The sequence below is a fragment of the Euleptes europaea genome, chromosome 9 (genome assembly GCF_029931775.1).
Source record: "Euleptes europaea isolate rEulEur1 chromosome 9, rEulEur1.hap1, whole genome shotgun sequence".
Lineage (NCBI taxonomy): Eukaryota > Metazoa > Chordata > Lepidosauria > Squamata > Sphaerodactylidae > Euleptes > Euleptes europaea.
In genome coordinates, this window is record NC_079320.1 from 270,211 (window position 1) to 296,888 (window position 26,678).

The 26,678-nt window shown below is 59.4% G+C and overlaps 3 protein-coding genes across 3 annotated transcripts; 1 reads left to right on the forward strand and 2 right to left on the reverse strand.

Annotated features, from left to right (window-relative positions):
- Positions 1-1,639: 1,639 nt before the first annotated feature.
- On the forward strand, positions 1,640-6,995 carry DQX1 (DEAQ-box RNA dependent ATPase 1). Its single transcript, XM_056855578.1, has 10 exons — positions 1,640-1,833; positions 2,009-2,384; positions 2,783-3,028; positions 3,512-3,611; positions 3,704-3,862; positions 3,985-4,176; positions 4,420-4,545; positions 4,634-4,824; positions 5,138-5,328; positions 6,812-6,995. The coding sequence occupies exons 1-10, from the start codon at positions 1,757-1,759 to the stop codon at positions 6,993-6,995; spliced, it is 1,842 nt and encodes a 613-aa protein (XP_056711556.1). The 5' UTR covers positions 1,640-1,756.
- Positions 6,996-12,195: 5,200 nt separating this feature from the next.
- Positions 12,196-21,564, reverse strand: LOC130482856 (alpha-internexin-like). The gene is made up of 3 exons (XM_056855730.1): positions 20,755-21,564; positions 18,042-18,166; positions 12,196-12,250 (listed from the first exon to the last, which is right to left on the reverse strand). The coding sequence occupies exons 1-3, from the start codon at positions 21,562-21,564 to the stop codon at positions 12,196-12,198; spliced, it is 990 nt and encodes a 329-aa protein (XP_056711708.1).
- A 1,464-nt stretch (positions 21,565-23,028) lies between these two features.
- Positions 23,029-25,368, reverse strand: TLX2 (T cell leukemia homeobox 2). Its single transcript, XM_056855731.1, has 3 exons — positions 24,987-25,368; positions 23,702-23,939; positions 23,029-23,266 (listed from the first exon to the last, which is right to left on the reverse strand). The coding sequence occupies exons 1-3, from the start codon at positions 25,366-25,368 to the stop codon at positions 23,029-23,031; spliced, it is 858 nt and encodes a 285-aa protein (XP_056711709.1).
- Positions 25,369-26,678: the final 1,310 nt, after the last annotated feature.

A 26,678-nucleotide genomic window follows, 5' to 3' on the forward strand; every position in this document is an offset into this window, starting at 1 on the left:
TGCCCGTCTGGGCCGCCAAGGAGGCCTTCCTGCGCCCCCTCCAGCGGCACCCGCTCCTCCTGCTCTCGGGCGCGCCCGGCGCCGGCAAGAGCACCCAGGCGAGTCCCCGGCGCCGCCCAACCGGGGGGGGGGGAGGGGAGGAGGGGGGAGGGGGCGGCTCCCCCCCCCACCCACACACACCGCTCTCACGGGGACTGACCAAAAAGGGAGCCCTCCCACCAAGCCCGCCCTCCCTCCCTCCCTGGGCTCCCCGCTGGCCCTGCAGCTCGGCCCCTTCTGCGAGGCGGCCCCTCCCGGGACCGCTCTGCCTGCCCGTGCGAGAAGCCCGGAGAGGGGGGGCTTCCCCCAGGGAGGGCGCAGCCACGGGCCGCGGGCAGGAGCCGCATTTCCCTTGCGGAGGCCTTGCGCGGGTCGGCGGGGCGGTCCCGGCCGAGCATCCGGGGAGGCCTCCCTGCAGGTGCTCTGGGCGTCGAGGGAGGGAGGGAGGGAGGGAGGGAGGGAGGTCCTGGAAGGGCCGGGTCGGCGCTCGCTGGCGCCTGGCATTGAAGCCGGGACCTGGTCAGGACCAAGGGAGGCTGTGCAGGGAGGGAGTGATCCCGCAGGTTCTGCTCGGTGCCGCCTGGGAGCCGCCAGGCCCCAGCATCTGAACCATCTGCAGTTTCTCAGTCGTCTTTGGGGGCAGATCTGCGTAGAGTACGCTACAGTCGTCTGGCCCCGAGACAACCATAGCCTGGGTTGACACGGCCAGATCAACCGAACCAAGGTAGGGGGCCGTTTTCTGGGGTACGTGGAGCTGGCAGAATGTCTTTTCCGCCTACCTTCCCAGCCGACATTGCCCGGGTCTTGCCAGGATTCAGTTTCAGCTTGTTCAGCCGCAGCCGTTTAACGGCAGCCGTCAGGCTCTGGATCAGAGTTTCTGCTGCATCCCCAGGCAGCTGGATAAAGAAACGTGAAGCAGGGGCAGCGTGGGCAGGAGGCAGGTGGAGCCTTTGCTGCTGCTGCTGCTGGCCTCCTGCCCAGACTCAGGCAGGCTTTGCCCTCTGCAGGGTCCTCGCTGGCCCCCTTTGATCGCCAGGGGGGAGGGGCGCTTGAACCCCATCCTTGCAGGGCCGGTAGTTTTCGTGGCTGCTTTCTTGCAGAGTGGTACGCACAGGGGTTGAAAACTTCTAAAAATTGTGAAGCCGTGGGGAATGGGGGGCGGACACATGTTTTGGGAGAAGGAAACGTTTATAATATTCTCATCAAACCAAAGCTTATTTTATAGCTTTAACAACATAAAGCGTATCACATAGTTCAGCATAAACAAATATGTTCTTTGGTATATTTGTGAAATTTAAAAACACACAACTTGCTTCCTCACTGGACCTTCTCACAGGCAGGGGTGAGGGGGGTGAAGCAGCTGCAGTCTGGACTCCGGAGGCAGAACTCCCTTTTCCAGGTGGGAGAAGCAGAGGCAGGGACATGGGCAGCAGCGTGGCTCTGGGATCTGCCCCCTCCCCCCCCCCCCGGCAGTGCTCTCTGTGGCCCCCTTTCCTCCGTTTCTTTTGGGGGTTCTTTCCAGCTTGCCTTCTGAAGGTCAGCCTCTCGGGGTGGGGGGGAGGAGGAGAGCTCAGGTTTGTCTCCCGTCTTCCTTCCGCAGGTCCCTCAGTGGTGTGCGGAGTATGCCCTTTCGCTGCAGTTCGCCCATGGCCAGGTGGTCTGCACTCAGCCCCACAGCCTGGCTGCCTTGAGTCTGGCCTTACGCGTCGCAGATGAGATGGACCTTAACGTGGGCCACGAGGTGGGGTACAGCATCCCTTACGAAGACTGCTGCGTCTCGGAGACCCTGCTCAGGTAAAGGGCTCTTCGCTGGTTGGCCGGCCTGCGCTCTCTTGTGGGGGGCCTGGGTGTGTCGTTTGTTGTGGGGTCTTTCCAGGAGGTGCTGCTGACTGAGGGGCCGGTTAGCTCAGCCGCCTCCGTTTCCCGTCCTCGCCGGGCTCAGGTGACGGGCGTCTTATGCGGGTTGCAGGTTCTGCTCGGATGAGGTCCTCTTGCGAGAGATGACCTCTGACCCGCTGCTGCGACAGTATGGAGTGGTCGTGCTGGATGAGGCCCAGGAGCGCACGGTGCCCGCGGACCTGCTCCTGGGGCTGCTGAAGGATGCCCAGCGCCAGCGCCCTGAGCTGCGCCTCGTGGTGGTGACGGAGCCCTCGCTGGAGGAGCCGCTGTGCCACTTCTGCCAGGATGCCCCGCTGGTGCGGGTGCCACCCGTCAGCCCGCCCCCCCGCCTGACCTACCAGGAGACCTCACCTCAGGGCCGGGTCACTGCTGCCTGCCAGGCCGTGCTGGAGCTGCATCGGCAGGAGGAGGCGGGAGACGTGATGGTCTTCTTGGCCAGCGAGCAGGTGGGGGAAGCCTGGGGGCGGGGGCTGTGACTGATTTGTGATTTTCGGCCGCTGATGGAGGGCTGCAGGATTGAGTGAGCCATTGTGGGTACAGGAGAAAGACTCCTGGCCAGTACCCTCCCCCATTGCTCGACAAACACCCCCCAGCTGAAGTGGCCTTCCGACTGTGCAGAGCAGGCTGGTCAGGGATGCAGGCCCCGTTGGCAGCTGACTCTATTACCCCCATTCAAGCGATGAGCGAGAGCTCTTGGAGTCGGGCAGCCGCTGCTCTGGGGGCTGGCACGGCAGAGGCTGTGCCCGGGGCGGGGAGGAGGGTTGTAGCGCATTGGGAGGCAGGTGGACAGAGCTTGGGGCTGCTAGAACACCCCAGTCACGGGAGATTTCCCCTCCCGCCCCAGGAAATCCAGGAGGGTTGCGAGGCTCTCCGCTTGGCAGCTGCAGCCCTGGACCCCTGCCTCGGCTCCCTGCTGGTGCTGCCCCTTCATCCCGGTGTGGGGCGGCAGGTCCAGAAGCTCTATGAGACCTTGGAGCCACCGGCCGGAGGCCCGGCGCGCCGGGTGATCGTCACCCACTGGCTGGCAGATTCGGCCTTCTCTGTGGGGAGCGTCAGGCACGTTGTTGACACGGGGCTGGAGCTGCGCAGTGTGAGTGGGGGGGTCCCTCTGGGGGGTTGGGGGAGCTCATCAGTGCTTCTCGCGTGTCCAGAGCCCACTTCCCTTGCCTATGCCTCAGAAGCCCGCTCAGTTGCGCGCCCTGTGGTTCAGTGCTGAGGCTGGTGGGGGGGGGGGGCTGCAATGCCTGTCTCCTGCAAGAATGATTGTCTACCTCCCCCCCACCGCCCGTCCTGTCAGCCCGGCGTGCGACTGAACGTTCAGCCAGAGAAAGATGACTTAGCCCACCCCCACCCTGCAATTGTCCTGCTATTTTCTTTAGAGTTTTGGCCAGGTTGGTCGGCATCCTTGAGCGAGGGGGGGGGGAGCAGCCTGATTTCTTAAGGTTTTATCCCCCTGTGGCCTGCTGGGGGCCGTGGGAAGCTGTTGGCTGGGCCCCGCCCTCCGCGGGTCTGTTCTCTAGCTCAGCTGCTTGTCAGGCTCCTCAAGCCGCTTTTGGGTGCCTCTCCTGTGCAGGTTTACAACCCGCAGATCCGTGCCGAATCGCAGGTCCTGCGCCCAATCAGCAAGAAGCAAGCGGAAGCTCGACGGCTGAGGGCAGCTGGGAGTCCCTCCGGTGAGCTGGCGGGGGCTTGGTGGGGCCGGGCATCGGCTGGCGGAAGCTGTAGCCAGGGCAGCTTACCCCCGCTCCTCTCCTGTGCCTGCCAGGGACGTGCCTGCGCCTCTATGCCGAATCCTTCTACGAGCAGAGCTTCCCAGCCCTCCCTCCAGCACGTGTCACTGAGGCCAATCTGAGCCGCCTGGTCCTGCTGCTGAAGAGGCTGGACATTGCGGACATGGGCCAGTGCGACTTCCTCGACCGGCCAGGTGAGGGGCTGCGGGGGCCTCCCGGGCACAGATGCTCTGGGCCCGCTGGGCTGAGATCTGTGGGCCTCTGCGAGGAGACCCGCTCGGCCGCACCTCAGCCTTGCCGCTTTTTCCCTCGCCAGCCCCGGAATCCCTCATGCAGGCCCTGGAGGACCTGGACTACTTGGCAGCCCTGGATGACGATGGAAACCTCTCTGAGGTGGGCATCATCATGTCCGAGTTCCCTGTCGACCCCCAGTTGGCCAAGGCCCTGCTGGCCTCGTGCGAATTCGACTGCGTCCAGGAGATGCTCACGCTGGCGGCCATGCTGACAGGTCTGCTCTTCTTCCCCCACCTTGTCCCAGGGCTCGGGGGTGGGTTGGCCCCTTGTCCACCGGTGCCAGGGTTCTTTCCGGGCACCCTTCTCAGGGCAGCCCCATTCTTCATGGAGAGAGCAGGAGGTGCCGCTCCTGGCTGTGGGACCCCCTGCTTGTCACTTTGCCTGTTCCCTTCCGTGGGGGTGGGGTCTGTGTCGCTCAGTCCCCGGCCTGAGCCGCTTGCTCGCTCTCTCCCTGCAGCCTGGCCCTGTTTTGTCACCCCGCCCGCCCGCCGGGGGGAGGCAGTGGCAGCCCGGCAGCGAGCCCTGCTGCACCCAGCTGGAGACCACTTCACCCTCATCAATATCTTCAACGCCTTCCTGCAGCGTGAGTGCCGTGGAGAGGGGCTTCTGGGAGGGCAGGACTCCCGGTGGCCTGCCATCCTCATGTTCATTCTTCCTCCCATCTTCCTCAGAGAGTGAGCCCGAAAGCTGGTGCCGGAAGCACAGCGTGAGCGAGGCAGCCCTGCAGCTGGCCAGGGCTGTGCGGGCAGAGCTCCGGGAAGTTATGGAGCGCATCGAGCTGCCCATCTCCCCGCCCGCCTTTGGCGCGGACGGCAACGTCCTCCGCATCAAGCAAGCCCTCCTCTCGGGCTTCTTCCTGAAGGTGGGCTGGCGCTCTGGAGCAGCCCTGTTGCTGGGGCTTCCCTGGGAGGGAGTGGGAGGGCAAGGGGGGTATGTGGGGGAGGGCACAGCAGGCTGGGGACATGCTGAGGGGAGGCTGTTTTACCCAGAGAAGTGGATTCTCCCCACCCATCCTCAGCAGCTGTTCTCCCCGCATTGCCCCCCATGGTGGGCAGCCAGGCTTCTTTCTGGGCCTGGCCTTTGGAAGGGGCCAGCAGCTGGCCTGGGGCAGGAGGGGCGGGGGGCCGCTCCTGCCCGGCTGAGCCTCTCCTCTGCCTGTCCCTCGCTCGAGGCAGGTGGCTCGGGACATTGATGGCTCTGGCAACTACCTGCTCCTGACCAGCAAGCACGTGGCCCAGCTGCCCCCCTCCTGCGGCTACCGGCTGCGCCAGCCCTCCGTGCGCCCACCTCCCTGGCTGCTCTACCATGAGTTCACCATCTCGCTGGACAACTGCCTCAGTGTCGTCTCGGAGATCGAGCCAGAAATGTGAGCATCCCGCAGCTGGGCACGTGCCGGTCATTGTTGTTCTTGCATTTCTTAGATTCAGGCTTTTTTCTTTGGGTGTGTGTGTGTGGGATTCCATGCCTTTTTTCTGACTATGTGAGTTTCCCTAGAGATGTAAAGATTGTGAACATTGTGAAGTTGCGATGAACCCCTTTTTCTGGCAAAAAAGAAATTTTAAGGAACATTGAAAGACATGCAAGACTTGAGAACTGGTGTGGCGTGTTGGTCAGAGTGTTGGACTAGGATCTGGGAGGCCGGCACGTTTGGCCAGCCATGCACACTCAGCCTCACCCACCTCACAGGGTTTTTGTGAGGATAAAACAGGAGAGGGCACTGTAGGCCCCTTTGGGTCCCAATTGGGGAGAAAAACAGGGCAACGTAAGAAAAGCCCTGCTGGATCACCCCTGTCATCTGCTGCGGTCAGCCTCGTGTTTCCCATAGTGGCTAACCTGGTGCCCTGGGAGATCAACGGGGGGCAGAGAGGCCAAGGCCTGACCCCAGTGTTGCCTCCTGGCACTGGGGTTCAGAGGTTGGCTGTCTCTGGATGTGGAGGTTCCCTTTACTCAATGATAGATTGACCCTCCATAAATCCATCTAATCAGCTTTCAGAGCTGTCTGTGGCTGCGGCCACTGCTATGTTGACTGACAGCAAATGTCACAGTTGAATTAGTTGTTGATTAAGTAAGTATTCCCTGTTGCTGTCCTGCGCCTATTGTGAATCAACTTCATTGGGTGGCCTTGAGTTCTCCTGGAGAAAAGGGAGAAAAAGCACTTCTGTCTGCTTTCTTTACTCCATAGATAATTTCATAAACCTCTGTCATGTCCCCCTCCTCCACTTAGTCATCTTTTTTCTAAACTGAAAAGCCCCAGGCTCTTCATACTCTCCTCACCGGGAAGGTGCACCATCTCGATTGCCCTTTTCTGGACTCTCTGCAGCGCTGCAAAACCGTTTCTGAGATGCAGCCACCAGAACTGCACACCGTGTTCCAAATTAGGCCACGTCATAGCCGTACTGTAATATGCTCTTGTATAAAGCTATTTTATTCTTAATCTATTTCCAAACCTTCTCCAAACCCACCCCTGGCCTTGCCAGCAGAATGAACATGGCCACGACTTGTACAGTTCTTATGTAGCGGTTAAGAGCGGTGGTTTGGAGCGGTGGACTCTGATCTGGAGAACCAGGTTTGATTCCCCGCTCCTCCACATGAGTGACGGAGGCTAATCTGGTGAGCCGGGTGGGTTTCCCCACTCCTACAGACGAAGCCAGCTGGGTGGCTTTGGGCTAGTCACAGCTCTCTCAGCCCCACCTACCCCACAGGGTGTCTGTTGTGGGGAGGGGAAGGGAAGGTGATTGTAAGCCGGTTTGAGTCTCCCTTAAGTGGTAGAGAAAGTTGGCATATAAAAACCAACTCTTCTTCTGAGTGGTGTGTGGGCGCCTCATCTCTGCCCTCCTCTTCCCCTGCAGGCTAGCAGAATTGGCCCCCCAGTACTACCTGAGCAACCTGCCTGCCAGCGAGAGCCGGGACTTGCTCATGGAGCTGCGGGAGAAGTTGGCTGGAGGGGCGGAGGCACCACCTTCCCCCCAAGGCGAGGAGCCTCCAGCCGCCCAAGCTGCCGACGACAGCGACGACGTCTGCGTGCTGCAGTGAGCCCCCCCCCCCGGTCTCGATCAGCCCTGGCCCAGGGCCGTGCTGTCCCTCTTGGCGGGCAGAGAGCCAAGACTTCTGGCGTGGCAGCCAGGGGGAGTGGAAGGTGGGTAGGCGTGGGGCTAGGGCTAAGAAGCCACCCCTGCCCGGTTGATTCTGAGCAGGGCCGTGTGCTGCTGCAGGGGTCGGCGGCATCTCTCGGGTCCAACCCCTGCCGCTGTTCCCCAGGTGCTTGACTGGCAGAGAGGGTGCCAGGGGAGTGGGGGTCCTGCAACGGGTGGAGGAGCTGACTGTGGCTCTCCCGCTGCCGCCTCCTCAACGGCAGCTGCTCTTGACAGCTGGGGGCTAGGAGGTGGGAGCTAGGTGGTGGTGCGGGTGCCAGAGTCCCAGGCACTTGGCCTGGCCGGGGCAGCGGCTTCTTTTCTCGTGCATAAACATCCTTTCTGTGATCTTGGTGTTATCAATGTGTTCTGTGTTGGGAAGGTGGGGCCTGCATGGGGCACAGCTTGGGTGGGCTGCCCGGCTGCCACATGGGGCACAGCCAGTGGCGCAGAGAGTGCAGGTGGGGTGGGGGGCTGGGCCTGAATTGCAGTCTTTGGAGATGCTCAGGGGCCGTATGCCGTGGGCTTGCTCTGGCTTGGCTGTCCGGGGCTGTCCGCCCGGCGCCATCGGCTGCCTCCCCTGTGGGCGACGGAGGGCCTTTTTGAAGGCCCCCTCTGGCTGGCGAGTCTCTCTGGCTTGGGTGTTGCCCTTCTGAGGGGAGGGTGGGTGTTGGCCTTCCCAGCATCACGACCAAGCAAATCTTGCTGGGTGCTGTGCTGGAAGGGAAGGGGGGCGAGCCCTGCAGCCTGGCCTACGGGAGAGCAGCTTCTGGGCTCATTTTGGTTGTGCTCATGTACACTGGGCATTTGAACTGGCATCTCGTAAGGCCCCTCTGCCCAGCAGTGACATCCGTTGCCCCCAACTCCCTTGGATTGCAACCTGCAAGGGCCCCCTTCTTCTATTTCTCAGCATGAGAGGCAGGGAATGACCTGCCCTGGAGCATGGCCAGCCGCATAACCGTCTCCCTCCCCCCTGTGGGCTTGCAAGCTCATTTGGGGCTTTGCTGAGAGGGATGCGGACCAAGGCGGAACAGGGCCAGAGCTTGTGCTGCTGTGAAGGGCCGGAGGGGAAGTCACTGGTGCTACAGACCAGCTGTGGCCAGTGCAGGGAGGAAAGCCCCCTCTGGTGTGGGGTTCCTCCAGCCCCGTGATGGGGTTGGGGGTCTGGGGACACCACTGCTGTAGGTGGTTGCAGTGCCAAGGAGCTTGCTTGCAGGGCGCTTGGAGCAGCCCCCTCGGAGGGGGAGGGCCACAACCAGTTCGTGCAGCCTGGCCCAGAAAGAGAGGCTGGTCGCCCCCATGGTGTGCCCAGAAATGGGGGTGGGGTGGGAGGGGGGATAGTAAGAGCAGCTGTAGTGATGCACCTTTGGATGCGGCCTTCCCACTCAGTCCCTCTGTGCAGCGTTTGCACCCCCTTCACAATTCCCCCCCCCCTCCATTAGGCATGAGGTTTTTCAGAAGCAGGAGTGGAGGTAGAGAGCAGTATAGAGGAGGGAAAGGAGAGGCCGAAAGCAGCCTGCTGTTCTGTGGTCAGGTCTAGCAGCTGGGCCAGGGCCAAAACAGATGATGCAGAGAATGGACAAAGGGGGGGAGCAGCTTGACAAGTGTGCATTTTAGAGCCAGAGGTGTCGTGAGCGGCTGATGTTTCCCATGGGGCTTCATGCCCTGAGCATCCTTCCTTTTGCTGGTGCTTGTGCAAGAGAAATGCCCCTGTGGCTTTTGAGACCTGGAGGGCGGCTGTGCCAGTCCCACCATGGGTGACCTAAGCCTGACCTCTCGCTCCACGGATGTGCCAGGCTCTTCAGCCACCCTTCTATGCAGGGTTCTTGCAATTTTGCGTGGTTCCCCTCCACAGAGGGATGCGTAGGTGTCTTTCCACAGGTGGCTCAGTTGGGGAGCTCCCTGTGTCCATGGTGCAGGTAGGGACAGGGGTGTTCCCTGGGGCAAGCTGCCCTTGCATGACAGGGTGGAGAGCCAGCTACTGCCTTCAGGGAACAGCTTTGAGCTGCTTCCTGCTGTTTGTACATCTGTGGAGGCTGGGGGTGGGTGGGCAGGTGGGATGTCACGGGGTGTTGGTGGAGAGAGGCGATGTCTAGGAAGCTGAAACTGTGCCTTGAAACCATTGGTCGTGGAGCCAGTTGGCGGTGTGTGTGTGATTCTGGACCGAATAGTGAGTTGTGCCTGGGGCCAGGAGGGCAGGGGTCTCAAACCAGGGTGGGGCAGAGTCCTGGGCGCAGCCAACTGTTCAGGAAGCCCAATGCAGTCACAGTGGGTTGCGAAAGAGAAAACGGCTCCTGAGGGAGGGGAGTTGTAAATAATGACCAAACTTGTGCAGGCTGCTGGTCGCCTATGAGCGCAACCCCAGACCCAGAAGTCAGCCGGCAGAAGGGGGGCTGTTGTGGGTTGGAGCCACGGTGTGTGTTGGGCGGGGGGTGGGGTGGTAATTCCTCATCCAGGCTCCTAGAAACAACAAAGACAGGCAGGACTTAAAGTGTTCCTTATGGGGGGAGCTCTTTTTTAAAACGGTGGCCACAGTTGATATTGGGGGCCAAAGCGATGACGTTTTAGGGGTGTGCACCATCCACGGAGGTCTGGCGTCAGACATAGTCTGTTCCGCAGGAGGAGGTTTGAAGGGTGGGGGCAGAACTCTCCCTGGTGCTTGGAAGTTGTTTAAAAAGAAGCAACATTTTAAAAGCAGGCGTCTTTCACCAATCACTGGGAGCCAAAAGGAGCCCCAATTCTGATACAATAAATGCAAGTGAATAAAACAAGGGGGAAATGATTTGAGTGGAAGCATCCTGTTAATTTATTGTGGGTTACTTTAATGTTTGTATTTTACATGTTTTGCTGTTTTAAATTAATATTGTCATCTGCAAATTGTGATTTTTTTTTAAAGCTGATCAATAAAATCACCAGAAGAAAAGATATAGGAGTCTAAGTGAGGGTGCCAGTGTGGCTAACCTGCAGAGACAAGGAAGCTATGGGGGGTGTCACAAAACAAGGGGGTAGGGAGAGCTGGGCTCAGACTGACTGCAACCCATGGCTTGCTTTATTATCCCTGGCTGGAGGGAGGGGGTCTGGGCACATCTGCCAGCCACAACCCACAGCACTTTTCCCGCCAGAATTCTTCTAACATGACGATCCTGCCCAATGGAGTTCCTCTGCGCAAGAACTCCTTTCTGCTAATCGGTGCACAGTCTCCCCATGGGGAGGGGGGAGGCAGGGAGAGGAGATGGGGCCCTGCGTGAGCTGGCTGCCGGACAGTCACCCTTTCTCCTGCCCGAAGCAGATCCCATTATGCCGTCATCAAATGTGCGCATCATGGGGAAAGGCTGGGTGTTTTGTTATTTGGGCAACTACCTTGGTGGCAAAGAGTTCCAGACCTTAGGGCAGGCGGAGCGCCTCCCCTTCTGCCTGGCTGGCGGAGAAGCTTCTGTGTTTGCTTTTCTCCTTTGAGCAAGGTCTACAGATGAGAAAAATGGCCTGGCGGGACTTTTGCGACAGACCCAGGAGTCGCAGGATGAGGCCCCCACCAAGCAGTCTGGCAACTTAAGTCCTGGCCAGCTGTAGAAATCAACCCCAGCCCACTGCACACACAAGCCTCCATGTTTGCAGGTCCCAAACACATTAATTCCACAATTGTTTATTGATCTGCTTCTGTTACACACACAGCATGGAAATTGTGGTGGCAGGAGATGGCACGCGGGGGGGGGTTGCTCCTTGCCCTTCCACATTCATTTACTGAGACATTTATATCCCATCTCCCCTTGTGGCTCATGGTACCTCACAAGAATAGTTGGAAACATTTTCAGTTAAAAGGTGTGTAGAAATTTGATCCAGGCGCTGAATGGCTTTACCAGGGACCTGGGTGTTTGTGTGTGCATGCACATTCCGTCCCCTGTGGGGAGGGAGTGGAGGGGGAGAAGGACCTCTACTTATCCTGGCCCTCTACGTGGCCTCTCAAGTTCCCCACACAAGCCCCCCCTTCAAAGTTTAGCCCTTGTGGTGGAGGCGAACGGCTCCTGGGCCAGTTTTTTTTTGGGGGGGGGGTACTGAGCAGTTTTGTACTCTGCAGGGGGAGGCTGGGCAGCTTCCCAACTGCCCCAGAATAGACACAGTAGCTAAAGGGGGCTCCAAAGGTTATAGTCCCCTCTAAGATGCTCTGGTCTGCACACTGCTGCTCTCCCTCAGCCCCACAGGTGCTTGGAGGGGGGGCCTCAGGGGGTCATTGCTTGAAGTTTCACCCCCCTAAATCAGGAGGGGGCAGGGGTTCGTGTGCAGGGTCTGCTCTGGTTTCCCAGGGCCTGGTACTTGAGCAGACAGGAAGGGAGGGGCAGCGGCAGAGCCCCTCCCCCCAAGTTTTCTTAATTCGTGGTCGTATAGATTTCTCCCTTAAGCCTGTTTTCAGGGATGTGAGGTCCATACAGGCAGGAAGGCTCTGTGAAAAGGTATGGAATAATCCTTCCAAACTAATCTGGGACAACCCATTTTGCAAACTTTGTGATCCTGGTGGAAAAGTCTCTGTGTGTGGCAGGGGGAGGCACTTCCACAAGTTACTTTTAGAGGCTGTTGAAAACTGAGCTCTTTGTGGCGGTCGGCCTTTGCCAGCCCCTCCCTCCTTTGCCCTGAGCCAGTTGTGCCGAAGCTGCTACTCAGAGTGCCACCCTTGGAAGCCCCTTTGGCCTCCCAGGACTTAGGCAGATGGCGCTTCGGCTCCCACTCACAGCTGGACAGGCGAGTTCCCTTGGCCAGACTGATCCCCAGCGCAGGAGCTGCCTCTTTCCTGGGCACGCTCTCCTCCCAGCACGGAAGGGGTGAAGAGGAAGCAGGGCAGGGCAGAGGGCTGCATCCAGTGCCATGAAGGCGACCTTTCCCCAACACACCACATCCCTTCGCCACCCATAAGAACACAGCCAGTAGGACAGGCAGCCTGAAAGACGGGCGGGGCCAGGCGTCTCTTCCTGTATGAACTTTGGAGAAAGCCCAGTTTTGGAGTGGGGACGGTGGGTGGGAGGAGCGTCTTGCAGCGGCATGTGACGGAACAAGAGCATGGATGGGGTGGCAGTGAAGGCAAGAAGTTCAGCCCCCCCCCCCAAATCACTTCAGCGTCTTTGCAAAGAAGAACTCCACCACATCTCCTCCCCTTCCAGCAGTTTCCTGAAAAGAGAGAGAGAGAGATGTTACTAGTCATCTCCCCAGAACCTCAGAAGCGCACTGATCCTGTCATCCTGATCCTTCCAGGTCATTCCACTGCTGACTGCTAAGAGTGGCAGTCCTCAAACAGAAAAGCTTCAAGGGGAGATTACAATGTGAGATTGCTGAATTTGAGCTCATTAACAAGTTCAAAATAATGGTCACCTCCTCCCAGGGCTGAATAGGGACACAGGATTCTTGCAGGTGCTAATTTTCAGCCCTGGAGCATTCCTCTTCTGCTCTAATCAAGCTAATTACTATGCATGTTGTACCTTTGCATCCTGAGTTCCTTCTTTGCAACACCCCGCCCACCTTCTAACTGGGATAGAAGGACTCAAGGATCTCCATTCCAGCTCATATGTAATGAAGAGAGCTTTAACTCTCCAAAACTTATACCGCAGAAAATGATAATAGCAATAGTAATAAATCTAAGCATACATTTCCATTACTTGTTTCCAAATATTGGAGGATGAATTCATATATAGTTATCACCTAGATATCCATACAGATAGTTTTCCCTGTTTAAAAAATCTAATATAACATACATATATCTTCAGGAAAGAAAATACCAAGACCACGGTTACACAGGAAATGTCAGGAAAGAAAATACCAAGACCACGGTTACACAGCCCGGATAACCTACGAGAACCAATACATATATCTATTTGTCTTGTATCCAGCTCTAATTAGCTTCCCCATCCTCTGCGTTTCATTTCATGAAAATAATATACTTTCCATTTATCTTTAAATTCTGTGACTGGTCTGTTGTTCACATAACTAATTTCGCCGTTACTGCAGACTCTGTTCCTTTCCCAGCCTTCCCGCCGTAGATGATCATCTGCTTTCCATTTCATCACAAATATCGCTCTGGCCGCCACCGGCATATATAAATAATTTTTCCAAAAATTTTGGAAGATTTCTAGGCAACATGCCCAGCAGCATACTCTTAGCTTCCATAGCGAATTTTATTTTTAAAGATATCCTGTATTTTACTGAGTATTTCTTTCCAATACCTTTGTTTTTTTACATCCACCACAAATGATAAGTACCATCAAACTCTACATTTCCCGCATTTCCCTTTGTAATTCTTATATAAAACATATTTTATTTTTTATTTTATTTTGATATATTATGTTGTTATATGTTCCTTTTAATGTTTTGTTATCTACAAGGAAAATTATATATATAAAATTATATATAAAAGCTCATACCCCCAAAATCTTGTTGGTCTCGAAGGTGCTACTGGATGCAAATCTAGCTGCCCTCCCAATGCAGCGTTCAGCTTTTCCGATCGCAACACTTAGATTATGAACTGAAAATTCCCCAGAGCTCTGCTTTGAGGGTCATTCACAGCTTCATAACACTCTTTGCTTTATCATGCCAGAAAAGGCTGTCTGTCACTCCTTCCAATGTTTGGTAATACAATGTTATCTCCAGGACCGCAGGTCCTTTGTTCCTCTCATTCAGGTAACCAGCAAAGGAAACAACACCTGTATGAATCTTTCTTTTACTGAAAAAGGAAAAGATTCTTGTCGAAGGCTTTCACAGTCAGAGTTTCATTGGTTCTTCTAGGTTATCCGGGCTGTGTGACTGTGGTCTTAGTATTTTCTTTCTTGACGTTTCGCCCGCAGCTGTGGCCGGCATCTTCAGAGGAGTAACACTGAAGGACAGTGTCTCTCAGTGTTAAGTGTTCCTCCTCTGAAGATGCCAGCCACAGCTGCTCGCGAAACGTCAGGAAAGAAAATACCAAGACCACGGTCACACAGCCCGGATAACCTACAAGAACCAACGAAAAGATTCTTGTTATTAAAAAACAGTGTACAATAAAGAACTAAAATTCTGGGTCACAGGAGCCTGGGACGCTCCTTATGTCGGCAACTGGTACCAGAGGTCTCCCGTGGTGGAACTCCTGAAGCCCTTCCTCAGCCCAGGCCTCCCCTGCTCCCTCTGACCTGCAGTGGCTGGGCAGGGGCTCAGGTGGCGATCTCGCGCTTATCCCTTCCCACCTGAGCCTTTTGGCTGGAGATGCCGTTGCAGAGTGAATCTAGGACCTTCTGCACTAGGGCTGCCGACTCCAGGTTGAGAAATTCCTGGAGAGTTGGGGGCAGAGCCTGGGGAGGGTGGAGTTGGGGAGGGACCTCAGCAGAAATGCATTGCCATAGAGTCCGCCCAACCTCTGAAGCTGACATTTGCTCCAGGGGAACCTGCAGGCTGGAGATTCTAGAACTCTAGGCCTGACCTGGATGACGGCAACCCTATGCCAAGCAGACGGGCAAATTGGCCACCTTAGATATCATGGGAAATCCTGGCAGCCCTTTCCCCTGGAGGGCCCTCACCCAGAGCCTCCTCCAGCCTGCCTTCCTCTCTCTCCCTATAGTTCCCCTTTGTGGACGGAGAAGGGATCCCACCCCCCAGCAGCACTTTAAAACTGCCTGTCCAGGTGCTCATGTGGGAGAGCAAAGTCCTGGGCCAGCTTCCCCCCCCCACCTTGAGTCACTTTCTCCGCAGGCTAAGAGCTTCTGGGGAGGAGAGTGGCTGTTTGCTGAGCCGCTCCCACCCACCCACCCCTTCCCCTGCTACTTGCAGGCTGCCCAGAGTGGCTGGTGCTGCCTCCACACTTTCCAGAAGGGGCTGCATTCCTGCTGGCTCCCCCAGTTTCCCCTCTGCCTCTGACTCCCCCAATTTGGCCTTGGCAAGCTCTGTATCACAGAGGTGGGCGGGCGGGCTGGCAGACTAGGAGCCTGGCTCTGACTACCCAGGCATGGGACAGGCACAACCCCCCTTTCCCCTCAGCTCCACAAGTAATCCCCATTTTATTCAAGGGAGCTTTCTCTCTCACAGACAAATGTCCATAGGAGGAGTGCAGAGCCTCACAGTACAACCCTGTGCACACACAGACCTGGAAGTAAACCACATTGACTACCTTGGGATTTACTTCTGAGTAAACATGCACAAACATGAGTTGCAAGCCACTTCTGAAACCCATTGTTACAGGCTTTGACGTATTAGAGCACATGAACTATGGAATTAATGTTGTACATATGCAGAAATATAACATGTAAAAGCAAAATATACAGCAGAGGTTTTAATTTCCTTTTAAAAGGACAAGAAAGCCTGGATATTCTTGCCAAAGGCTTATGTTTCTGAATTATTCTGTCAAATATTTCAGTGTCAGTGCAGATTTGCTCGCTGCACTTTTCCCCTTTTTTCATGACCTTCCCCAGCCTTTTCAATGGAGAAGAGCAAAGCCTTCGCAGCACTTTTTATATTTTTAAGCTACAGAGCAGCATGTTTGCCGTACTTCCTGCCCTTCCAATGTCAAGTGCAGAAATGCTCTCCAGTCCAAGGGTTTTCAATGCTGACTAAGATTTAATGATGTAATGTAAACAATATATTGTATTATATGATTTAAACGTGAAAACAAGATTCTAGAAAGTAATGAATGGGTTCAATCTCAACATATTTTTCTGGAGATGAGAATGATAAAATTGATTATATAGAGTATAACAAAAATCAAAACTGACTATTTAAGAAATAGTATGCTTAGCCTAGAGGAAGTGGATGTCCATATATGTGTGTGTGTGTGTGTAAAGTGCCGTCAAGTCGCAGCTGACTTATGGCGACCTCTTTTGGGTTTTCATGGCAAGGGACTAACAGAGGTGGTTTGACAGTGCCTTCCTCTGCACAGCAACCCTGGTATTCCTTGGTGGTCTCCCATCCAAATACTAACCAGGGCTGACCCTGCTTAGCTTCTGAGATCTGATGAGATCAGGCTAGCCTGGGCCATCCAGGTCAGGGGGATGTCCATATATGGCCATCTAAAGTAGAGCAACTGAGCATGTGCAGTAACATTCCTAAAACAGTGCAGCAGCGCTGTTACTCCAATGCATGGAGATAATCTTAAGACAGCCCCTTTTCAAGGTGATTGAAACAGTATAAATACAGGCAGGAAAAGGGCTAGAATTCAGACCTCTCTCAGAGGGTCTCAGAAGATGGTGTCGGTATGTATGGCTTTACAAATATATTATTCTAGAGTGTGAATTAGATACTTTGAACTAAATCAGACTTCTTTAACTGTTATATTTTAAGTGTTGGATTTTAAAACTGAATAGTATGTAGAACTTGCTTGCTTTACTGTATACATTATTACTGAATTTTAAGACTTTGTAATACTTGCATATACACACATATATACACAATTACATTGGAGCACATCAATAAAAAGACTTACTTTTTAAGTGAGTAAAGTACCGTAGTTGAGTCCTGCTTAGTAGGTGACTAACTGAATAAGATATACCACTTCTCAGGAAGGGGTCATTTCTAAGAGCACAGTCACTCGAAAGGCACTGACCCGCTTCACCATGTTGGGCTGAGAAACAGTCTGCAAAGGCAAGGGACAGCTAGGATGCATCCCCCCCCCCACAGCCATCTTTAGCTTCCCTATCTGCCCCTGCAAGCAGGAGCTCGGGGGACCCGTGAGCTGCACTCCCCCAAACTCTCCAATCAGCTCCACTTAGTTTCCCCAGGACCAGCGACGAAGCCCAAGAGGCCTGGGGTGCAGGATCTAATCCTGCTACTCAGCGAAGGGTCATGAAGCCATCTTCACCCTTCTCCTTTCCACCAGGCTCCTTTCAATATTTGTATAAATGATCTGGATGAGGGGGTGGAGGGGTGACTCATTTAATTTGCCGGTGACACCCCAGAAGACATAGAATTCAACGCATTCTGAACACACTGGAAAAGTGGGCAGTTTTGAACAAGATGCAATTCAAGGACAAGTGCAGGATTCTACATCTGGGTAACAAAAATTAGACACACCCATACAGGATGAGGGATACACTTCTGCGTAGCAGTGTGTGTGGACAAGATCTTGGGGTTAGGGTGGACTGTTAGCTGAATATAAGCAGCCAGTGGGATACAGTGGGGGGGAAAGGCTAATGTGGTCTTGGGGTGTTTCAACAGGGGCATAACCTCCAAATCGCAAAATGTCATAGTCCCACATTTGTCGGGCTGCACATGGAATACAATGTGCAGTTCTGGAGGCCTCATTTCAAAAAGGATATAGACAGAATGGGGTGGGTGCAGAGGAGAGCAACAAGGATGATTGGGGGCCTGGAGACCCAGCCCTACGAGGAAAGGCTGAGGGACTTGGGAACATTCAGGCTGGAAATGAGGAGGTTGAGGGGGGATGTGAGTGCTCTCTTTAAGAATCTGAAGGGCTGACACTTAGAGGAGGGCAGGGAGCTGTTCTTCTTGGCAGCAGAGGATAAGACTTGCAATAATGGGCATAAAATATGGGTGGAAAGATACCAGCAGGATAATGGGGGGAAGGTTTTTTTTTTTACACTAAGAGTTGTTCGACAGTGGAAGCGACTACCGAGGGAGGTGTTGAGCTCCCCCTCACTGGCAGTCTTTAAGCAGAGGCTGGAGAAGCACTTGTCAGGGATGCTCTAGGCTGATCCTGCATTGAGCAGGGGGGTTGGCCCCTTCCAACTCTGTGATTGTATGATTCTAGGCTTGTCCCTCCTCTTCACTGTCTTGCCAAGCCCCTTCCTCCTCCTCCTGTGCACGCAGCCAGTCCTTCCCCTGCCCCCCTCCCCTGGTGTTCTGGGCTCTGCCGCTCCCCCTTCCCTCCCTCAGTATTTGGTCTTTCAGCAGCGGCATCTGTCAGGAATTGCCCACACCTGGCCTTCTGCACAGAGGGGGAAGGCTGGGAGGGGCCCTGCAGCCTGGTGCGGGGGGGGGGGGGGCTGACCTGTAGGCCACGATCTCGATGTCCAGGGCCATCTTGACATTCAGCAGCTCCTGGTACTCGCACAGGTAGCGGGACATCTCCTCCTTGGCTTCCGAGATCTCCTGCTCCAGCTCCACCACTCTTTCCTGTGAGGGAGGGGGTTCAGAAGAGAGTGGGCTCTGGAGCCCACCAGCCAACCACCTGCCCACCCACAAACACACACCTGAGCGAGGGTCAGCCCCTTTCCCCTCCATACAGCAAGCCCCCAAAGAAGCGAAAAGCCCGGGTTGGCATGAGCCTGGTTTGTTTTTTTCGGAACCCGCTGGGCTTCTGCTTTATTTATTGAAGGAGAGCCATGCATTCCTGGGGGGTGAGCTGCATCCCTCCCCTCCACAGACACTTGCAATGTCCTCTTCCTCAAAGAGAAATCACCTGCCCCCAGACCTGCCCTCCACCCGCCCCGCAGCAGGAAGCCAGCTAAGCTTGGGAGGGGTGTGTGACGAGGAGAGAAGAGGCAAGAACCCAGCTCCAGCCTCCATGGGCCCTGAGTCGTGCACCCTCACCCCCTCTCCCAGTCGAGGCAGAGCTGCAGGACCTCCCCACTCTCTGAGGATAAGGGCAGCGCAGGCCTTGGAGTGCCTGGTCAGGACTGGGGAGTCCTGAGTTCAGATCCACTTTTACGGCATGCATGACCAGGAAGGGGGCGGGTGTTTAAGCAACCTTCACTGCCTCTTCTTATTCACACCTGATTTACACTCCCCGCCCCCCGCCCCATCCTCTAACCTGCCATTTCTGAGCATCCCAATTGAGGCTGTGGTTGACATGGAAGAGTGCTCCAGGTCTGGGATGATGCAGCAACTGCTCTGGGCCTCATTTTGTCCAGCTTCAGGCCAGGCTATGGGAATGGAAACAGCCCTGGGGGGCTTAGCGGATGTTCTCCACCTGCACTTCAGACAAAGGCCCTGCCTCTTGGTCGCTCCTGTTGGATGCAGCTGCAGCCTTTGAGACGGGGACAGCTATTGCTCCCAGGTGTTTAGAGCCAGGACTACCTCCCACCTTGACTGACCCCTTTATGAGGGCAGCTGATCAGGAGCTGGTTCTCCAGTGGTAAACAAGGGCCAGTTGTAGACTTTGCTTTGAGAATTTCATGGGAGTTATCAAGATGTTTTCTAGTCATTTGCATAATCCTTTGAGGGATGGTTTTATTTTTTGTTTTATTTTATTGATTTGTTTTTATTTTATTGTGTAATTTAGCGGACAAGTATGTGTTAAAGTTAGGAAGATTTATTGCTGTTCCTGTCACTGCCTCTATGAAAAGTCATATTGGGGTCTAATCAGGGTTTCTGCTGAGAAAGGCCATATAGTGGGTGAGCATATCTGGTATGCAATTTCTCGCTTTGTTCTGCTGCCAAAAGACCTATAATACTAAATTGTGCTGCAGTTCAACTAAATTCAATAATTGATTATCCTGGAGGGTTCCCTCCCCCCCCCCATCTTCTGGGCAAGGAGAAGGGGTCACTGGGTGTGTGGGGGGAGGTAGTTGTGCAGGAGGCTAGACTAGATGACCCTGGTGGACCCTTTCAACTCTATGGTTCTATGATTCTATGGTCCCTTTAGCCAGAGATGCTGGGGATTGAATTTGGGACCTTCTGCATGCCAAGCAGGTACTCTCCTTGATGGGCATTCCTCCCACCATGAATAACTTCTTCTTCTGTAGGCTGGATGAGGGCATTCTTTGCAACTGCCCCTTGATCTTTGGAACTCCGTCCCACTGGAATAATCATTTATCTCTTTGCTGCAGGCCATCAGATACAGCCTTTGAAGCTTGTGATTTTGCCCAGTTTTTAACTCCCTTAAATACTTGTTTATTGTTTCAAATAAAATTTGTCATTGAACCACAGGTGGCTGCTCAGAAACCCCAGGACTTCACTGCAGGTCTGTTAATAGTGGGGGGGGGGCAGGGGGAACCCACAGGCTTCCTCAGCCAATTCCTAGCCTGCAGGACACTTAAGAGGAAAAAGAAGAGTTGGCTTTTATATGCCGACTTTCTCTACCACTTAAGGGAGACTCAAACTGGCTTACAATCACCTTCCCCTCCCCACAACAGACACCCTGTGAGGTAGGTGGGGCGGAGAGAGCTCTAAGAGAACGGTGACTGGCCCAAGGTCACCGGGCTGGCTTCATGAGGAGGAGTGGGGAATCAAACCCAGTTCACCAGATCAGAGTGTAGCTCTGGCTCTTAATATGAAGGTCACCTCTGCACTTCAGAACACACACAGGAGGGACTGGGTTTAGAAGCTTTCTAGCCAGCCATTTCCGCTGCCGCCCCCCAGCCCCTGGCAAGGCTGGGGGGGGTCCAGCAATAGATGTCCCCAAGACCTCAGGTAGGCAGAGGGGCGCAGGCCATTGGCCAAAGGCCCTCCCCCAGAGGGACAGGGGTCCCCGGGGAAAGGGCGAGTTCCAGGAAGCTAATGGGGGGGGTGTCCTGGGCGCCCCTGTCTCGAAGGCCGAGGAAGCTCCGGGGCAGCCACCCACCCACCGACCGGGCAGCCGAGAAGGAAGCGCCTGCCGGCTCCTCGCCCAGAGCAAGACGGAAGGCCCGCCGGCCGGCCGGCCAGCCAGCCGCCCGGGCTGGGGCCCCCTGCCGCCAACGTGCTGGGCCGCCCAGAAGGAGCCGGCGCCGCGTGCTCTGGAGGGCGCTGCCCGCCTGCCCCCCGCCCCGCGCGCCCCTCACCTGGCCGCGGGCCACCTGGGCGCTCCGCTCCCCCTGCAGGCTGTCCAGCTGCCGGCGCAGCGAGTCGACGGCGGCGCGCAGGGCCTCGAGCTGGGCGGCGCGCGACCGGAGCAGGCGCCGGTATTGGCCGGCCTCGTGGCGGACGGGGCGCGCCGCCTCCTGGCTGCGGCTGGCCAGCCGGGCCCCCGAGGCGCCCTTGGCGCGGTGCCACTCCTCGGCCGCCCGCCTGTGGTTCTGGGCCGCCAGGCGCGCGTCCGGGGCGCCGAGGTGGAGCAGGGCGGCCGCCAGGTGGGGCGGGGCGCCCTGGGCCGGCGCCGCCTCGGCCTGCTCGGCCAGCTGGGCGCGCTCGTGGGCCAGCAGCTGCTGCCGGAAGGCCAGCTGGGCGGCCAGCGAGGCGGCCGCCCCGTCGGCGCGGCGGGCGGCCGGCGTGGCGCGGGCGGCGTGGCGGCGGGCGCGGCGCAGCGTCTCCTGGCCCTCCAGGCGGGCCCGCAGGCCGCGCGCCTCCTGCCGGTAGAGCTGGGGCAGGCGCGGCGGGGGCCGCTGCTGGCGCCGCAGAGCCTCCAGCTCCCGCAGCAGCGCCCGGCGGCGGCCCTCCAGCAGGCGCACCCGCTCCGCGTAGGGGGCGAAGCGGGCGTTGAGGCCGGCCAGCTGCTCCTTCTCGTGGGCGCGCAGGCCCAGCAGCTCGCTGCTGAGGCTGCTCGCCGGCTCCAGGCGCGCCAGCGGGGCGGCCACCGGCCCCAGGCCGCCGCCCCGGGGCCCCACGCAAGCCTCCGCCCAGGGCCGCCGCCAGCCCACGCCCGCCCGCTCCATCCCGCCCCACGGCCGCGCCGGGCCCACGCGGCCTCTGCCCGCCTCTGCGGCTCGCCAGGGGCCCACTGCGCCACAGCGCGCCGCCCTATATAGGGCCCGGCCAGCCAATCAGAGCGCGCCCGCGAAGGCGCCGCTGGCCAGATCAAAGGAGCCGGGGAGGGAGGGGCTGGTGGGAAGCTGCCACGTGACTCTGCCGGGGGGGGGCTGCTCAGCTGGCTGGGGACGTCATTGCTTGCTTAAGGCCGCCCCAACCATCACCTGGACAACCGGGGCGGGGGGGGGGGTCGGGTCAGTGCTGCCGGAGACGGCTCCCTCGGTCAGGCGGCAGGATGTGCCGGGCGGGCGTTTCTGCCGGGGCCTGGCAGAGGGAACCGGGAACGAGGGGAGGGCCGCGGCAGCCACTCGCTTTTGGGTCCGGCCATCCACGGGGCGGGCTCCGTCCTGGTCCGAAGGCAGCCCTTGTCCACCCCAGGTCCGTGCTCGGGGCCCCCCTCCTGTGGGCGGCCACCTGGCAGGAAGGCTCTGGGGGCGTGCCCTGCAAGCCAGTGTGTCCGTCGGGGGGGGGGGGGGTCCCAATTGCCACAGGAAACGGCGCCAGGCCGGGAGATCCACCCGTCTCTGCGGGGGCGACTTCCGCTGGGCTCCGCGTTCCAGGTCCTTCCCAAAGACGGCGGCAGGTGGCCGAGGGAGGCGCCCGGGGACCCCCAAGCGCCGGCCCGGGGAGCGTTGCCTCTCTGGGTCGAGATCCAGCCGGAGGGGGCGGGGGCGGTTGCAGCCACCATGGAGGCACACATGCCTCTTGTCCAAGGGCCCACCCTAGCCCTCGCCAACCCCCCTTCTGCCCTTGCGGGGGCTCCCCGCCCACCCTTCCTGGCTGCTGTGAGGAATAGGGATGTGCGGGGGGGGGGGGGGCTAAGAGGAAGGCGGGAATGCTGGTCCAAGGGCACCGGGGCTGTCTCTGGGGAAATCCGTGGAGTCCTGGCTGGCTTCTGAGCTGTCTGTGCCGATGGTGGCAATGTGGGCCCGGGACACCGCTCTGCAGACCCCCTTTCTGTCCCTGGGAGGGAGGGAGGGAGGGGGCGACGCCTCCTCGAGGCTGCGGGGCCCTGGACGTCTTCGCCGCGGTCTCTCTTCCCTCCCCGCCTCCCCACCGGGCGTAGCGACCCCAGGCAGCGGTGCCGTCCGGAGGAACCCGAGTCTGTTGGAGGGGTGGGGTGGGGGTGGGCCCTCCTCCTCCCCTCCCGCCGCGTGACTGAGCTCCTGGGGGGCGGGGGTGTTGAGTGCGCCCCCAGGAGAGAGCACGGAAACCAAGGCCTTGGGCGGGGGCGTCCAGGGCAGACGCTTCCCTGGGAGCAAGCCCCACTGACCAGCACAATTCCGAGGAGACCTGCCAAGGACGGCACAGTTGGACACTTTATTAGGGCTGGCCCCAGTCTGGCGCCCCGGGGGGCTGCCGGGGTCTCCTCACACCAGGGCGGCGGCCCCGGAGACGGAGGCGACCTGGTGGTTCTCGGCCCAGGGCTGCAGGTTCTGCAGGGCGTAGAGCGAGGCGTTGTGCAGGCAGAGCGGGTCGTGCTGCTGGCGTGGCGGCGGCGGCGGCGGCGGCGCCCCCAGCCGCTTCTGGAAGGCCCCCTGATGGAGCTGCAGCATCAGGCGGCCGGCCTGCTGGCGCTCCGCTTCGCGCTCCTCCGCCGTCTGCCGCCTGCGGGAGAGAGACCCAAGAGGCGGCAGGTCAGCCACGCACCGACCCCCCCCCCGCTGCGGCGCCCCCCGTCCCGTCCCGTCCCGCCCTGGTGCTGGGCGCTCGGAGGCCAGAGGAGATGCGGCTGGCCCCGTCTGCTGCCAGCTGAGGGGCTGGCGGGACGGGGCGGGACGCCTCCTCCGCGTAGACCCCTGGTGCCCCCCTCACCCGCACAGTGCGGGGATGGTAGCCCAGCAGGGCCCAGGGGAGACCCGCGCGCTGCCCCCCCCCCCCGCCCTTCCCGGTGGTCTACCCGACGCTCCCGGGAGGGATCTGCGAGCCGCGCCCCCTGAGCCTGGTTCTTCCCCCCACCAAGTATCACAGCAGTCCTGTGAGGGAGGCTCAACGAGTCAGAGCGGGCGCCCCACCCGCCGGCCCTTGCTGGCCCCTGCCTACCGCCACTTGGTGCGGCGGTTCTGGAACCAGGTCTTGACTTGGGCGTCGGTCATCTGTAGGGCCTTGGCCAGCGACGCCCTCTCGGCCGAGGCCAGGTACTTCTGCCGGTGGAAGCGCCGCTCCAGCTCGCAGATCTGCGCCCGCGAGAAGGACGTGCGCGGCTTCTTGCGCTTGGGCGGCGTGCGGTTCTGGTAGGGGTGGCCCACCCGACGGGCCCCCGCCAAGGACGGCAGCGCGGCTGCGGGCACAGCGAGAGAGGGAGAGAGGAGGCGGGGAGGGGCGCAGGCAGCGCCCGTGGGCTTCTTCCTCCGCAGGGCCGGCACCCTGGGCAGGCCCGCCGGGGAGGGGAAGAAACCTGCCGCCTCCCCCCTCCTCCGTCCAGTTCCCGGAGCCCCTCCCTCCTCCCTCCCCCCTCCCAGCTTCACAGCTGCTGACCGGGAAGAGTTCTGGGGCCTGGGCGACCTGGCGCGGCTCTCCGCCGGCCTCGGTTCTGTGTGACCGTCCCACGCGGTCCCTTTCGCCGGACAGGCCGGAGTTTCGCCCAGCCGGCTTCGGGCCACCGCCCGGGCTGACTCCCGGAGCTGAGACCCCCTCCTGTCCCTTGAGAGGTGGGGCTGGGGCCGCTCCGCGTGAGTTCGGCCGGAGGGAGGGGACGACTCCCGCCGCCTGGCAACGGCTTCCTCCCCTGCACCCCCTAGCAGCAGCATGGCGAAGGCGGCGGGAGAGGGCGAGCCCCCGCAGCTTCCTGCAGCAACCCCGGCTGATAGTCCGTGCAAAAGCTCCGCCACCGCTTCCCCGGGCCAAGGGTGCCCGGGCCCCCACCCCTCGCCTCCGCCCCCCACCGCTCGGCAGCTGCACACCGCGGAGCAGGGCAGCGGCGCTTTCCTCTGTGCCATTAATCCAAAGGCCCCGCAACTTTTTTTGGGGGGGGGTCAGGGTCCCTCACTTCCCGAGGGGAAGCGGGCCGCGGCCTTTCACAGGAAGGCCGGCTCTCCGGGCGCATCAGGCGGCGGCCCGGCAGGGAAGGTGCAGAGGAAGGGGGGTTAGGGCTCCCATTGGGGGTCTGGGCTGGGCTGAAGGGGCTCCGGGCCGGCTATGGTGGAGCGCGCCCCTGACTCCACTCCAGGCCGGGCGGGGAGGGGAAGGCAGGGCTCCCAGCCGGCAGCCCCGTTCCCCTTCTGAGGAGGGCGCGGGCCGCCTGGCCCCTGCAGAAAGAGGCGGTGGGCGTGGGTGAGGCGCGGGGGCTGGGGAACCGCGCTTCGGGGGCGGGGGAGCCCCTCCTCACCTGCCAGGCGCTCCTTGGCCAGCCGGCTGCCGCTCTCCATCCAGGGAAAGGCGAGGCCGGCTCCCCCCGGCGGCGGCTGGAGGGCTGCTTGGGCCACGGGCCGATGAGCGGGGACTCGGATCACCCCGCCGCTGCCCGCGGGGCCCCCGGGGAGCCCGTAGCCCCCCCGGGAACAGGCCGGGCTGTAGTCCGCTCCGTAGGCGCCGCCGAAAAGCGCCATGTCCGCGTCGCCCCGCTGCTCCCCGACGGCAGCCAGGCAAGCGGCCGGGTGGAGCTGGGGCGGCGGCTGACCGCCCAGGATCTGGTCGATCCCGAAGCGGATGGGCTGCGGGGCTGGCTGCGAGGGCACGGCCCCCTCCGGCCCCAACCCCAGGGGCTCCATCCTGCCCCGCGGCGGGGGCTCAACAGCGGCGGCGGCGGCGGCGCTCTCCCCTCATGCCAGCGCCCGGCGGCGGGCAGGCTCCGGGGCCCTCCTGGTGACGCGCCCCAGCGCGGCCTCCCCACCCTCAGGGCAGGGCGGCAGAGCCCCCGGGAGGCGCCATGGGGGGCAGGAGCGCGGGCCAGCGCAGGAGCCGAAGCGCAGCCGCTCCGCCGCCGGGCACCCCCGGCCAGCGCACTGGGCCCCCGGGCGGCAGGCGCTTTGCCCCCGCTCGCCATCTCCGCCTGCCCAAAGCGCCACCGGCTCCCACCTTCCCATTGGCAGCCTCGGGCCCTGATTGACACGTCCTCCTCTCCAGGGGGCGGGCCCGCCCGCCCAGGGGCGCCCTCCCCTCCCCTCCTGGACAAGCCCTGCCGCCCAGGGGAGGGAGGGGCTCCGGCCCGCAGGCCCCCTTCCCCAGGGATTGGCCCTTGCTCGAGGGGTGGGGGCTGAGCGCTCCTCTCCACTGAGGCTGGGTCCCCGCTGCGCTTCCCAGCCAGGCCTCCTTCCGCCGCGGGTCGCCACCCATGCCGCCGCCTAAGCCGCGACCGTCCCCGGTCTCGGCCTGTGACCGACTCGATTCCTTTTTAAAGGGCAATGGAGCCTCCCCTCCCCCCTCCGCCACGGGAGCCGCGGGGCTTTCCTGATCGCCAGGCACAGGCGCCAGCCCGGAGCGGCGGGGAGGCGGCCGGGAGCCGGTTTCGAGGGGCTTTTTTTGTAGGGGGGGGAGGCAACGAGTACGGAACAGGAGAGCGCTCCTACCCCCCATGACAGTCATGATACAATTCGATTTTATTTCGCGCACACAATTACTTTCATTATTTGAAAGTAATCGTTTTATTATTGCTGTCTATCTAACCTTAAACAATATCACGTTCCTCCTCCCGACCATGACCAGCTCTGAGCAGTTTTCCGGTTCTCCAGAGAACTGACCACCGGAGTCCCTTGAAAATGGGGAGCCCCCAGGGACCGCCGCCTCGGAAAGCCGCCCCCGGGGAAGGGCGTGCGTCTTTGGGGAAACAACAGCAACAATTAATACCGTAATTAATCATCAGCACCGCCGGGTTGGGAATAATGTCACGTGCGAGCTGAAGTGCCCTAAAACCCAAACTCCCCGGGCCACGCTGTTGAAGGTGGGGGCGGGGGGGGAGATGCACTCCCCCCCCCGAGGCTGCTTTGCCAGGCGAGGTCCGCGGAGAAACAAAAGGCAGCCAGGAGATCCATCCGGAACCCGGCGGAGAGGGAGAGCCAAACGTCGCCAGAAAGGCAGAGGC